The sequence below is a fragment of the Leucoraja erinacea genome, chromosome 26 (assembly GCF_028641065.1).
Source record: "Leucoraja erinacea ecotype New England chromosome 26, Leri_hhj_1, whole genome shotgun sequence".
Taxonomy (NCBI): domain Eukaryota; kingdom Metazoa; phylum Chordata; class Chondrichthyes; order Rajiformes; family Rajidae; genus Leucoraja; species Leucoraja erinaceus.
Window position 1 is genome coordinate 18,830,700 of NC_073402.1, and position 15,528 is coordinate 18,846,227.

The following is a 15,528-nucleotide window of genomic DNA, read 5'->3' on the forward strand; positions in this document are numbered from 1 at the left end:
GATTATTATTACAACTGTAGCAGCTAATTTTCTGAAACCCCTGATTGTTGCATTTAACTGACATCCTAAAGCATTTATTTATATTGCACGCTTTAACAAAGGACAAAGAAGCATTTATTTTGGCCTATTGGGGCGACTGGGGTATTCTTTTCAGTATAATCCAGCATCTGCAGTTCCTTTCTACACAAAATATCTTGTGTTTGGATTCTATTTGTTTTAAATTGCAAAGTTCAAACTTAGGGCAGACCAGCCTCAAATGACTAATAGATTAAAACTGCAGACAATGTAAAGCTCAGAAACTTACAATAAGTTGTTCAGATTGTTCACAAAGCTGAAGATGCCTTTAATCTAATATATTAAACAAATTCTTAGGCACAAAAGTCATTAGTTTACCCTGTAGTGAAAAAATGGTCTTGAGCTTTCCTGGATTTTTTTCATGTACAATTAGCCACCATATCAAAAGAAGTACATGATTAAGTTAATGAAATTACGATGCCCATAACTACATTTTCTTTATGATATTGCAGTTGAACCCCAACAGTAAAATTTAATTAATGCAGCATACTTTGGCCAACCAGAATATTGGCTGTTACTCCAAAATATCTTACTGACTTTCATATACAAAAGATGTTACAGATCGAAAGATACATTGGATACCCAAAAAACTTTATTAAATCGTGGCCTAACGACTGGAATGGGAATATAGATGGCAAACTAATCGGGATTTCCAGATAGTCGGATTATTGGATTTTACTCCATGCTTATGCACAAACTTAAACATCAAGCCATTCAAGGTGAGCACTTAACAACTCAGTTAACCCTGTGAACATTACAAGTAGTAACATTAGGCAGATAGGACATTGGTGAGATCACATTTGGAGGACTGTGGACAGATGTAGTCGCCCTACTATGGGATGGATGTCATTATATTAGAAAGGTGCAAAAATGATTCGAGGATGTTACTGGAACTGGAGGGTTTCAGTTATAAAATCATGAGGGGCATAGATAAGGTGAATAGCCACAGTATTTTCCCCAGAGTATGGGAGCCTAAAACTAGAGGTGACATAGATTTAAGGTGAGAGGGGAAAGATTTAAAAGCGCACAATTTTCACAGTGGGTGCTATGTATATGTAACAAGCTGCCAGTTGAAATGGTACAGATGGGTACAATTGTGTCATTTAAAAGACACTTGGAGTGGTTTGAAGGCTTTTGGGTCAGGTACAGGCAAGTGGGATAGCTCGGTTAGACAACTGGTCGGCATTGACATATTGGGAGTGAAAGTTCGGTTTCCACACTGTAAAATTGACCATTCGTATAAATTTAAGGACGTTATTTTGTTATATTGCATATTATATGCAAATTAACTAGCATGTTAAACAATGAAGCAACCAAAGTTTACATATGCTATCACCTTCTTTCCATCTTTTTGCACCTGCTCCTCACAGTCATAATCATGAAGGTTTTCAGAAGGAACAAGTTGTCGATTCTATAATTAAAAGTGAAAGACATTGAGAAATAAAGCAACGATCTGAATTACATGATGAAATGTGAAATCTAATTGTGGCCCACAGATCTCAAAAAGCTTCATTGAAGGAATTATCATTAAATGGAATAGTGTGTTCACAAAAAAGTAACTTGCAATATGAAAATATATTAACTATCACATCACCAATTAGATAGGATGTAGGGAACAGACATCCCAAGACATTATCTGCTCGGTTCCTTAGTCTAATACGAGAGTAAATAGAGCAACATCATGAGCAATAGGTTTAGACACAAAATGCTGGAGTAACTCAGCGGGCCAGGCAGCATCTCATGGTCTGGTTTAATAGGAATACCTAATAATTAATTGTAGTTTTTGTTGTTGTATTTAACGTGCCTGTAAAGGCGCAGCAAATAAGAATGGTATTGTTCCGGTTCATATCTAGTACCTTTGACAAATAATAACAAATCTTGAATCTCTTAAATCCTTATTTCATAATAAAAGCTATATACACAAGCTTTGACCAGGGAAAAATAAGCAATAACTTTTACAATTTAATTTTAGTTCAAAGTTAAGTACTTTTCTATCAAACACCAACATCCTGCATTCTTGTGCAAATCAAGTATACACTGGGATATAGCAATTCGCCATTTACATGTCGCATTTTACTCATTATCATCACATTGTTATGTCTTTAGTAGATTATGTGTCCACCACAGGTCAATATATTGCGGCAATCTCATCATTCTGTCAACTGGATTCAGCAGACCTGCGCAGAAGTAGCTGAAACAATCCCGGAACATAATCTTTTCAGGATGTTTGATGAATTGGTCGATACGGCATTTTCTCATCGGCTCTCCAACTAATATCTGAATATGTTGGCCACGTGGCCCTGAATCGGGAAATTGATTTTGCCACAGAGCAATACCTCTCTCCAGTCATCACATGACCAATCTTTATATATGAAGGCTCACTGGTGTTGTTGTTTCTTCATTACCACAGTTAGAAGTTGATTTTTCACAAATCTTCTGGCTATACAATTGCAATGAGGCGCAGGATGCGTAAGCTTATTGAGACTCCTGCTGCCTCCAAAACTTTCTTTGGGGCATCGCTTCTCTTTCTCAGATCTTTCTTACTTTCCCCGAGTCAGCAAAGCTTCATTTCTTGGCATCGTCTTCCTTTTGTGGCCACACCAGCCCGTCCTCTTGCGCGATAGCGATCCAGTTTCATAGCCTTGTTTGACAATCTTGGAAGCTTGGCCCACCCTTACCAACTTTATGATCTCTCATTGTGACTGAGCTATGTTGATGCAAGGTTATAATCTTTGTTGGAATGATATCTAGTCTTGACTAGTTCTCAAATAAAACTGGATGGTGCAATACTGGTGCAAAGCTGGTGCAAGGTTGTTATTTTGCCTTTAATTTATTTTGAACATTAACAGTTTTAAATACAAGAACAAATGGAGGACATAGAAACTCATCTTATGAAAAAATATCAAAATGTCCATTATTCAACTAATTTGCACAAGGATGTAAGTTAGCACAAATTCAGAATGGTGAACGGGATTCCACACAGAGTTCAACAATGGAGCTCTATCTGGCTGAGGTTCCCCTGTATTTATGCTCAGAAGGTTTATGCCAGGTTAAAAAATACAGGTTCATGTCCACATTTATTTAAAATGAGGACTTGGGTCTGCATTTAGAATTGTGTTGTTTTGCTAAGCAAAGCAGGAGTTATTTTTAAATAATTTCAATATAACAGTGAATTCAATTTATCTTTGAGTATTTTTAGCTGCTTTTCATTTTCCTAATGTCAATTAATTGTATTTTATCAATGCCATGTATCAAAGGTTTGAACTCCCTTGCACTTCTGGAAACTTCCTGCCACTCACTTGACACACAACTGGAATACAGGATAGTCTCGCAAGGTAGTGCCTACATACGACATGGATGAGCATGCTCACTATTCCATGCAGCGGACACAGAACAATATGATTAAGTTCATGGAAAAATAGTCTGCATATTATAATATTAATTGGGTACAAATAGTAAAATCTCCCTTTTTAGATACTTGTTGGAACAGTATGCTTGGCCAATAGGTTGAACTCAAAACTTCAAAATTAGATCAGTGCAAGGAAGACAAAGCTAGCAGGAATTTTATATTTTAAACCATGACTAGCAGCCAATCATCTGCTTTATGGTAAATGAATTAAGGAAAGCATTGTGGAATACCAGTTAACTTTCACTTGGTACACAAAACTACAGTTAATATTGTGATATAAAATAAGCAAAAATAAAACATAAAAAACTTACTTTGGGGTGTTTTGCTTTCTTTTTCACTGCTGCTCGTATGGCATCCAATGAAAACTCCTCTTCCTCTCCATTGAGGTCATTCTCATCGTCCATTTCAGTCTCAAACAGGTCACTGTTGTTGAGCAGACAGCCACTGTCATCCGCAGTCTTCAATTCTGTTGGCACTTCCTAAATACAGTTGAAATGGTTCAGATATCTTAACGTGATTAATTATTCAAACATAGAAGCTAAAACTTTTTTTTTTTTAATTGGAAAATGCAAATTTTTGTTGCCTTAAAGCAGTGCTGAGAATCCATTTTTCTTTGAACACACCTGTTTTTTTTGTTTCTTTTTTTTTCTTTTCAACTTCTCAACCATTTCCAATTGTTTCTTATTTTTGTCTCGTGATCTCTGAGATTTGTTCTTTGGATTTACTTGCCCTTCCCGATGCAAAGAATTTTTAGTAATTTGTTGACTAGTTGAAGAATCGTCCAAACTAGAAGTTCTATGTTGTAGGTCTCCTGTGGATACTTCCTCATCTTCATCACTAACAGAACTGGATTTTACTAGTCTAGCTTGGCATTCATTGTCAACATCAGAATCACTCTCACCACTATTCTTTATCACTCTCTGAACACGATGGAATTTCTTTTTCTTGTTTTTATCATTGGCATTTAAGCTTTGCTCCTCATTATCAGTCGCACTATCCAACTTGGTGCTCCCAATTTCTTTTACGTTGCTTGAATCCTCATCACTATCGCTATCTCGTAGAGTTTTTCTCTTCACTTTTTTGCAGACAAATATTTCTTCATCTGAATCTGGAAAGAAACAAAGTGTTAAGTTCTTCTGAAGAAGGGTTTCAACCCGAAACATCACCTATTCCTTCGCTCCATAGATGCTGCCTCCCACTGAGTTTCTCCAACTTTTTTATCTACCTTCGATTTTTTTTCCAGCATCTGCAGTTCCTTCTTAAACAGTTCTTCTGACAATATTAGTTACATTGTCTTCTCTCAATGTAACAATTAACTTTGTTATCACCAAAGATACTAGAGGATCTTTGGTTATCACTGTTTTTATTCAATTAATTTAAAAAATAATATTTAGTATTTAAATCCTTGCTTTATCTGCCATTAAATTGATTATATAGTTCAGAAAAGCAGTATCTTAGCATGAATATGGAATTGGAACTGAAATATATTTTGTGTGTTGATTTAATAAGCACTTCGATGTACAACCAATTGACAATTTGATAGAGAAAAAAAATGCTGTATTGAAACTGTATACACATTTGAAGTGTCAGAAGCAAGACTATCCGACCATGGAGCAGGTAGCACATAATATCATGGTACCCTTGGCAGGGGACTCCCCCGGACCTGACCTGGCAATATGGATTAAGCTCAAAAATAAAAGTGATGCGATCACTCTAATGGGATTGTGCTTTTAGCCTCCCAATACCCAGCAGGGTAGCAGAACTTTCTATTGGAAAGCTCACTGTTTCGCGGAATGACTGCTAGGTGGTTAGAGCCGAATCAATATGACAAGGGTTATCTGTAAGTGTGCATTTTTAGTTGCCACAATACAGGAAGGATGAGGAGGCTTTTGAGCGGATGCAAAAGAGGTTTAGCAGAATGCTGCCTGGATTGGGAGGTGCCATGGTAGTCTGGCGCGCTGACCTCCACTGGGCTGAGGCCAGGCGACAAATCTCAGACACCTCATCCTACTTATCCTACACTGCTTCCTCTCCCAGTTTGGCCTGGTCACCCCTATTGAAATCTCCAAACTCATCAGCTCTTCCAAACCCACTACCTGCTCCCTCGACCCTCTCCCCACTCCCTTGCTGAAGTCCTGCCTCCCCGTTCTCTGCCCCTACCTCACTAATCTCTTCAACTCCTCATTGTCCCAAGGAATTGTCCCCTCCGCTTTCAAAACTGCTGCTGTTACACCAATCTTAAAGGAACCTGGTCTTGATCCCTCCTCTCTCATTAACTACCGCCCAATCTCAAACCTCCCCTTTCTTTCAAAAACCCTGGAGCTTATCGTTGCGTCGCAACTTCATTCGCACCTCCTTGCGTATAACCTACTTGAACCCCTCCAATCTGGCTTTCGCCCCCTCCATAGCACAGAAACTGCTCTCCTCAAAGTCCACAACGACCTCCTCACCTCTGCTGACACTGGTCCCCTCAACATCCTCATCCTCCTCGACCTGAGCGCAGCCTTCGATACAGTGAACCATAACATCCTGCTCACCAGACTCAAAGACCTCGGCGTTGAAGGCTCTGCACTCAGCTGGCTCCGTTCCTACCCTTCCAACAGATCCCACTTCATCTCTCTCCACAACCACACCTCTGCTACAGCCACAGTCACTCAAGGCGTTCCACAAGGCTCCATACTCGGCCCCCTCCTCTTCATCATCTACATCCTCCCCCTTGGTCAGATACTCTGCCATTTCAACGTGGACTTCCACTGTTACGCTGACGACACCCAGATCTACCTCTGCACCAAATCCCCCCACAACCCCCCCCCCCCACCCCTCCTCTCCCATATCAACTCCTGTTTGTCAGCTATAAAAACCTGGATGCAACATAATTTCCTCAAACTCAACAGCGATAAGACAGAATTCCTCCTCATAGGCTCCAAAGCCACACTCAGCAAAATCAATAACCCCACTCTCACCATCGACGGCACCACTGTCTCCCCATCTCCCCAGGCCCGCAACCTTGGCGTGATCTTTGATTCCACCCTCTCCCTTGAGCCTCACATCCGCCATGTCATTAAAACCTCCTTCTTCCATCTCCGCAACATCGCCAAACTCAGACCCTCTCTCACACCTCCCGCTGCTGAAAGACTCATCCATGCCTTCATCTCCTCCCGACTGGACTACTGCAACTCACTTCTCCTTGGCATCAGCTCCACCTACATCAACCGACTCCAACTGGTCCAGAACGCAGCCGCCCGATTCATCACCCACACCAAATCCTGGCATCACATCACTCCAGTCCTCAAACAACTTCACTGGCTTCCCATCTCCCACCGGATCAACTACAAAATCCTGATCCTCACCTACAAAGCCCTCCACCATCTGCCCCCCCCATATCTCACTGACCTCCTCTCCCCCCCCCACCGGCATCTCACGGTCCCTCAGATCCACATCAGCCGGTCTCCTCTCCATCCACAAGTCCAACCTCCGCAGTTTTGGGGACAGAGCCTTCTTCAGGGCAGCTCCCAGGCTCTGGAACTCCCTCCCCCAACTGATCCACAATTCCGTGTCCCTCACCATCTTCCAGTCCCGCCTCAAGACCCATCTCTTCACCTCTGCCTATCCTTAGCCCCACGTCCCCCTCCCTTTTTATATGTGCATTAATTGTCTCATATTGTGTTTTGTATTGAATTCTGTCTTTACTTTGTGTACTAGTCATGTCTCTACTATTTATTTCCTTCCCCTTACATGTTTTTCCTCTACCTGCTAATTTTTTGTAAGGTGTCCATGAGACTCTTGAAAGGCGGCCATAAATAAAATTTATTATTATTATCCTTCGACCAGGATCCCACAGAGCAGCACTTGGCCTTAATCTAAAACACCATTACTGATTTAATCACTTCTCGCTGTCTGCCTTCCACAGCCTACAACCTTATCGTTTCCCAGCCCCGCACAGCCCGTTTTTACCTTCTCTCCAAAATCCACAAACACAACTTTCCTGGCAGACCCATTGTTTCTGCCTGCTCCTGTCCCACAGAAATGATTTCCATGTACTTTGACTCTATCCTATCGCCCCCTCAACTCCATCCTGTCCAATCTCTCTCGACCCATGTCCAAGATGCCTCGCATGCCTTTCGTCTCTTTAATGACTTGCGCTTTCCGAGCCCCCACCCCCTCATCTTTACTATGGACATAGATAAATATTAGATACAATTTTCCGCTCTTCTTTGGATCATAAAAGCCATTTTTTAAACCAAGGTACGTTAAAAAACATATCATAGGCTTTTCTAAATTCCACATAAATTACTAAATGAGTGACCGTTCAAACTACTATTACCACTCCAAAAAATTCACAAATTTGACTATCCATGATTAATCTGTGCCTTTCTAAATAAGGTTCAGCCCGACCCCGAGAAAAGATTCCAATAATTTCCCAACACCAATATTAAAATCATTAGCTTTCAATTACTTGGCTTATACAATTTTCTACAGGAACAACAGTACAACTTTGGAGTTCCTCCAAATATTGATCAAGCAGTTCTCCATGCCCATGGGACACCATACATAGAAGAACAAGTACAAAAGGAGGGAAGTTATTTTGAATGGTTTAAAAACACTGGATTGATCATGACTGGAGAACGTTACCAGATACTGGTCATATAAAAGGTCTAAAATAATCTGCAGAATCTATTTATTATGTTTCTTGGTTGCAATGAAAAACTAGAGTTCTCCTTTAAGCAACAGAACTTTGAGAAGTGATTTGATTGTAATGGGTTTATGGTATATGTTAAACAGAATGAAGCAGGTCCTATTTTTGAATGGTTCAGGAATCAGGAGTCACAGATTCAAAAAGATGACCAAACAATATGGCAATGTTGGATGCACAAGGAAAAATTAAGTGATGATGATCTGGAACTCTGTACTTTCAAGGGTGACAGGCAAAGTCAATCAGGACTTTCAAATGGGAACCAGATAGCCACTTGATGGAAAGTAATTTGCTAGGTTATAAGAGCAAAATAATGGGACGGGCTGGATTAGCTTACATAGAGTCAATATGAGCATGATGAACCAAAGCCATCTAATGTACAGTAGAAGTTCTATAAAATACCAGTGTGAATTTCACTTGGATCATATCAATTTTAGATAGGTTGATTAAATTATTAGCATCATATCAAGGAATACAATAAAGGAACACAAACCTCCATTAAAGTGACTTAATCCTTTGTTAGAATGCATTCCATAACTTCCACCACTGTCAGTATCATTGGCATTTGTTGATTCTTCACTACCAGGGTTTAGCTGGAAAGGAAGATAAACACAGGATGACTATTTGAAACACGAGAAACAGCAGCTATTTAGATGACACATTATTGAATTGACAATAGACAATAAGGGCAGGAGTAGGCCATTCGGCCCTCCGAGCCAGCACCGCCATTCACTGTAATCATGGCTGATCATACACAATCAGTGCCTGTTCCTGCCTTCTCGCCATATCCCCTGACTCTGCTATCATTAACAGCTCTATCTAACTCTCTCTTGAAAGTATCCAGAGAATTGGCCTCCACTGCCTTCTGAGGCAGAGAATTCCAGGTTCATAACTCTCTGGGTGAAAATGTTTTTCCTCATCTGCGCTTTAAATGGCCTACCCCTTATTCTTAAACTGTGCCCCTGGTTCTGGATTCCCCTAACATCGAGAACACGTTTCCTGCCTCTAGTGTGTCCAATCCGTTAATAATCTTGTATGTTTCAATAAGATCCCCTCTCAACCTTCTAAATTCTAGAGTATACAAGCCCAGCTTGTACAACCCATACAAACACATGACAGTCCCGCCATCCCGGAAATTAACCTTTTGAACGCTGTACTCCCTCAATAGCAAGAATGTCCTTCCTCAAATCTGGAGATCAAAACTGCACACAATACTCCATGTGCGGTCTCCCTAGGGCCCTGTACAACTGGAGAATGACCTCTTTGTTCCTATACTCAACTCCTCTTTTTATGAAGGCCAACATGCTATTAGCTTTCTTCACTGTCTGCTGTACCTGCATGCTTACTTTCAGTATGATGGTGAAATGGATGAAAATGAAGGCTTTGGATACACAACAAACAATTCTTCATTTAGTGTTACGTCTGCTATATTTTGGGCACTTTATATAGGCAAATAGAAGTAATCATAGAAACATAGAAAATAGGTGCAGGAGTAGGCCATTCGGCCCTTCGAACCTGCACCGCCATTCAATACAATCATGGCTGATCATCCAACTCAGTATCCCGTACCTGCCTTCTCTCCATACCCTCTGATCCCCTTAGCCACAAGGGCCAAATCTAACTCCCTCTTAAATATAGCCAATGAACTGGCCTCGACTACCCTCTGCAGCAGAGAGTTCCAGAGACTCACCACTCTCTGTGTGAAAAAAGTTCTTCTCATCTCGGTTTTAAAGGATTTCCCCCTTATCCTTAGGCTGTGACCCCTTGTCCTGGACTTCCCCAACATCGGGAGCAATCTTCCTGCATCTAGCCTGTCCAACCCTTTAAGAATTTTGTAAGTTTCTATAAGATCCCCTCTCAATCTCCTAAATTCTAGAGAGTATAAACCAAGTCTATCCAGTCTTTCTTCATAAGACAATCCTGACATCCCAGGAATCAATTTTACTATTGTAATTTCATAATTCAGTAACAAAAACGTAATGGATGGAAGCACGCACTAGTATGAGACTTTAATATGCAATCTTTTTGTAACAGTACTGCACTTGAAGTTGCACACGTAGCAACAAAGTATTTATGTAATCGTTCATGGCTCATGGACATTGCTGGCAGCAGCAATGGTTTTGTACTCCTTGCCTAATTGCCCCCAGAACAGTCTGGATTTCCAGCCTTCTCATAGAGTACATAAGAAGCAACTGCGTCGCTTTGCGAGTGTGTTGGCCATGCTACTCAGGTTGAAATATTTCCTTCCTTTAAGGACATGTGAGACTATTATTTGTACTGATGTATTACTGTCACTGGTACCAAGACACAGTGAAAATCTTAGTTTGCAAGCGATCCAGTCAATTCATACTGAACGCGACTGCAATCAGGTAATACACAAGAACAATAGGTTGTGCAAAGTGAAAAAGTACCAGAGTGCAAAATATAGTGTTACAGCACCATAGCATTACAATTGCAGAGGAAAAGTCCAAGGTCTGCATTGAGGCCATTTGGAAAATGAGGCTATACCCTAGCCAATGTGAGGACTGTTCAATAAGTTGGTAATGGCAGAGAAGCTGTTCCTGAACACGGTGATACACTATTATGAGTCCCATTACTGATACTAGCCATTTTTATTCCAACTTTAACATCAATACGAGTAGCAGGCCTTGGGATACTAATCCAGTAATTTAATCACTCTGTAATGTACCCCGTATATATGGTTAAACTGCAACAGTTCCTCGTCTCCGTTCTAAATGGCTTACTCGTTATTCTTAAACTACAGCCCCTGGTTCTGGACTCCCCCAACATCGGGAACATGTTTCCTGCCTCTAACGTGTCCAAACCCTTAACAATCTTATATGTTTCAATAGGATCCCCTCTCATCCTTCTAAATCCAGTGTACAAGCCCAGCCGCTCCATTCTCTCAGCATACGACAGTCCCGCCATCCCGGGAATTAACCTTGTAAACCTACGCTGCACTCCCTCAATAGCAAGAATGTCCTTCCTCAAATTAGGGGACCAAAACTGCACACAATACTCCAGGTGAGGTCTCACTAGGGCTCTGTACAACTGCAGAAGGACCTCTTTGTTCCTATACGCGATTCATCTTGTTATAAATGCCAACGTGCCATTCGCTTTCTTCACTGCCTGCTGTACCTGCATGCTTACTTTCATAGACTGATGAACAAGGGCCCCCAGATCCCATTGTACTTCCCCTTTTCCCAACTTGACGTCATTTAGATAGTAATCTGCATTCCTGTTTTTTATACCAAAGTGGATAACCTCACATTTATCCACATTAAACTTCATCTGCCATGCATCTGCCCACTCCCCCAACCTGTCCAATTCGCCCTGCATTCTCATAGCATCCATCTCACAGTTCACACTGCCACACAGCTTTGCGTTATCTGCAAATGTGCTAATGTTCACACTGCCACCCAGCTTTGTGTCTCTTAAATTTGCTAAAATGATCAAATGATCAATTGAAGCTTAGCAGCATCCACCGAAAGAATCAAAGAAAGTGATTTCAGAATCCCACTGAACCCATCACTCCCACACCCAATTTCCACTTCCAAACAGAGGTAAAAGTCCAACAAGAAATAAAATAGATCAGACTAAATCAACACCAAAGAATTGTAAATGCGAAAAATTTAGATAAAAACAGAATGTGCCAGAAACATTTAGTACCTCAGGCCACCAACAGAAAGAACAAAGTTAACTTTTTGGATCGAAAACACAAAGCCTGGCCACACTATTAGGCATGATACAAATATTCTCGGATATTATAAAGGTGTATTTTTAGAATGAGATGCAAACGGAATCTATTGTTTTGATTGTAGGATTTTTTGACTCTTCAACACTGACACCGAAGTTTGACAACGATTAAACTCAACTCCTTTACTTGGACACTGGGCGAAAAACATGAATAGTTTAAATATTATTATTTCTCAAATCCCCACCCTCCCGAGTCTCGTCATTCAGACGTGAATATTGCGACCCAACAATGTCGTTCAAACTAGTTCGAATCCTCGTGGAATTTAACCCCACTCACCCACAAGAAAGCAGCAATAGTCTGTACTCAGATGTTCTAAAATAAAAACCTTACGTAAATTGGAATAGTCATTTATAGATATTGAATACCTCACTGACCGCGTTTTATCTTGAGCCGTTGCATGAAAATATATTTTACATTATTTTATTTAAAAGATAAATGTTCCCAAGATTACTCTACAATAAACGTCAACTTATGTGGCGATGGTCCGAGAAGTTAAATACAGGATATAAAATGTGTGAATGTTGCACTCTGTTGAACCACACAAGCTCACTTACCCGCCAACCTTGTCACGGCTAACCTAACTACTAATCAAGCTGCCGCCAAAATGGAAAAAAACTATGAACAAAGATTAACGCTGCATCCATCTGAACTAGGGCAAAGATTAATGCTGCATACCCAGCGCCTGGTTCAGGTGTATAAAATAGGAACAGGCACAGTTAAATTGCAGCCGAAGTCACATTTAAATACAGGCAAAGGGACAGCCCGCGGCGGATGACAGGTCTGCAAAATGCCAGCAGCCACTTCACGGTTCCCTTAATTCTTGTTGCACCGTCGCGGAGGCGGCCGGTTGCAGTCCCTTTGTGGGAGATCAGTAGCTGCGGCCACAACGTTTGCCCCATCGCGGGATTCCTAGAGCGGCCCGCTGCCGCCGCCCGGCTCCATTTTGCTGGCTCCTTACCTCGCCGCGCGGCTCCTCCACAGACATTCCGGGAAAAGGCAGTTAAAACACTTGTTTGAGTAAAATGTTAAAACAAGCCCCGATTGCCGACGGCCTGGTATACTCGAGTCATTCAATGTAAAAGTAAAAGAGCGCCGCCGCTCCCCATCTCGATTTCGAATAGCGGGAAAAATGACACCAACACAAGCGATGATTCAAATCAGCTTCCCGCTCAGCCGCGATGCGCAGGCGCCTCGGCCCATTCGACCCGCCCCTCCGACCTGCGATTGGCTTTGACCAACGGGGCCCCGCCTCTTGTCCTGCCATATATAGCAAGCGGGTGCAGAGTCCCGCCCCCTCCGCTCGGTGATTGGCTTTCACCAACGTCCCCGCCTCCTTTCATACCATACATGGCAAGAGGGGAGGGAGTGGCCGCCGCCAACCCGGTCACGTGGCACCAACAGAAGCTCCGCCCTTTTCTAGGGTTACCTCCTTGTCATATCATCACAAGGAGGTAACCCTAGAAATTAACGCAATTTAACCCATTTTTTAATCTTAATTCCTATTTATTTTTTAATGCAAACTGAATGGACACTGGTTGAGCAACGTTTTTTTTTGTTTCCTCTGGGTATGCGAATACTCAGGAAATGACAATAAAGATTTACAATTACAATTACAATCATGAGAGCTTGCACCATAATTTGGGTCATCGCTTCGGCACAACTTGCCCACATATCCCATCCCATACTAGTCTCACCTGACATCAGTCAGAGTAATGAGCATAGAAGTTGGGAGGTCATGTTGCATTTGTATAAGACGTTGGTGAAGCCGCATTTAGAGTATTATGTTCAGTTCTGGGCACCATGTTATAGAAGATATGTTAAGCTGGAAAGAGTACAGAGAAGCTTTACGAGGATGTTTTCAGGACTAAAGGGTCTAACCTATAGGAAGAGGTTGAGTAGGCTGGGACTCTGTTCCTTGGAGCGCAGTAGGTTGAGATGATTTTATAGAGGTGTAAACAATGAGAGGAATAGACTTGGTAGATGAACAGAGTCTCTTGCCCCGAGTAGATGAATCGAGGACCAGAGGACATAGATTTAAGGTGAAGGAGAAAAGATTTAATTGGAATTTGAGGGGTAATATTTTCACACAAAGGGTGGTGGGTGTAAGTTGCCATGTATCAAGGACATGTATCACAATAGCAAAATAAAATGTAGTTTGTAAAACATTGGGCAGTGTTATCAAGGTGTGCCAATTAACTAGATTGTGGTAAATTGACCCCTGCAGAGAATCTTAGCATGGGGGCTGAAGAGGGCTTGGAGCTTGGGGCTGCACACAAGGCTGCAATTATGAGATGGAGAAATAACTGGTATTTAGAGGGAGGGGTGATTGTGAACTGCGGGGAGGGGAAGAAATGTGCTATAATCCCCACCTCAGTTCTACCTCTGATATGCTGAAGCTGGGGAATGTATGTTGAGGTGCTGGTTGGGGGGGGGGGGGGGGGGGGGGGGGGAAGAAGGAGGATGGCAGAAGGAGAGGGGTTTGATTGTTCATCGTTCAGATGCCTCCTAGGAGCCAAGGCCAGAGCTGCCGTGGGTCGGCATGGCCAGAGCCCCCGCAGATTGGAGCCAGCAGAGCACATGGCTGACGGAGCAGGGTGGGCGGAGCCCGTAACCAAGATTGGAGCCCACAAGTCGACAAAGCCATGCGGCTAAGGTCTGGGGCGGCACCACAGAGGCATCCGGGGAGGAATCAACAGGCAATGGGGGAGCGGCCTGCCGACCGACGGACCATGTGGAGTGAGGACATCCCTGCCTCAGGACAGAACAAAGGAGGACCTAGCTTGGGGGGACTGCCGTGAGGTCATAGGGCAACAATGGACAACCCAGTGTGGGAGGACTGCCATGAGGGCGGAGGGGAGGGGGAGAACAAAGGTGGACCTATGTAACTTTGTCAGCCCCCTTATGTGGTGACTATTTGCATATCTTAGGTAAGCAAACAAAGAATTTCACTCGCTTGTCACATGACAATAAAGTATTCATTCAATCCTCAACTAGTTCCATGTCCATCTCTTGGGCTCTCAAAACAGAAATAGACCCAAAATGAAAAAAAAAGTGTGGAATTTTGGACGTTAATGGAATTGAGCCACAATATCACTCCATGTCAAAAGCTCTTATTTTAACTAGAATAGCGAGTTTCATGAGATGGGAAAACAATGACGATTATGAAAACTCAGGTTATGCTGCCAAAATATTTGTTGATTCAATTTCAAAAGCTTTGCTTCACATGGATAAGTCTAGTCTTTTTTTCCCACATTGTTTCTGGATCCATACATTCTTTGAAAGCAAAACAAAATCTCCCTTATATGCATCAAGTATTACTGCATAATTTGCATACAACTTGTTCCACCATTTCCTCTAACTTTCATGGTTAGCAGCATATTGCCAAACACAAAAGACATTACTTCAAGGACAATGGCAGCAATATCTATAATCTTTACAAAATTGGAAAATTTAACATTAGGAGAAAATAGTGATTTTGTTGCTGGGAGAACTATTGCACATAATCTGACACATCTAACTATTAGATCGTTAAGATCTGAATTAACTAAGAATCACCTTCAAGAACCTCTTTATAATTTCAGAGATATTTATGTG

At 41.8% G+C, this 15,528-nt stretch overlaps 1 protein-coding gene across 2 annotated transcripts in view; it reads right to left on the reverse strand.

Annotated features, from left to right (window-relative positions):
* The window catches only part of LOC129709740 (claspin), a 36,198-nt gene extending 23,054 nt beyond the window's left edge, over positions 1–13,144 (reverse strand). The window contains exons 1-5 of one of the 2 annotated variants that reach the window (XM_055656290.1): positions 12,893–13,144; positions 8,671–8,770; positions 4,108–4,592; positions 3,796–3,963; positions 1,412–1,486 (exon numbers count right to left, since the gene is read on the reverse strand). In XM_055656290.1, coding sequence (XP_055512265.1) covers positions 1,412–1,486; positions 3,796–3,963; positions 4,108–4,592; positions 8,671–8,770; positions 12,893–12,919 — 855 coding nt within the window. In that variant the 5' untranslated portion in view covers positions 12,920–13,144. Of the gene's footprint in view, positions 1–1,411; positions 1,487–3,795; positions 3,964–4,107; positions 4,593–8,670; positions 8,771–12,488; positions 12,804–12,892 lie in introns of those variants that run through there. The other variant, XM_055656291.1, reaches the window with a different exon arrangement.
* Positions 13,145–15,528: the final 2,384 nt, after the last annotated feature.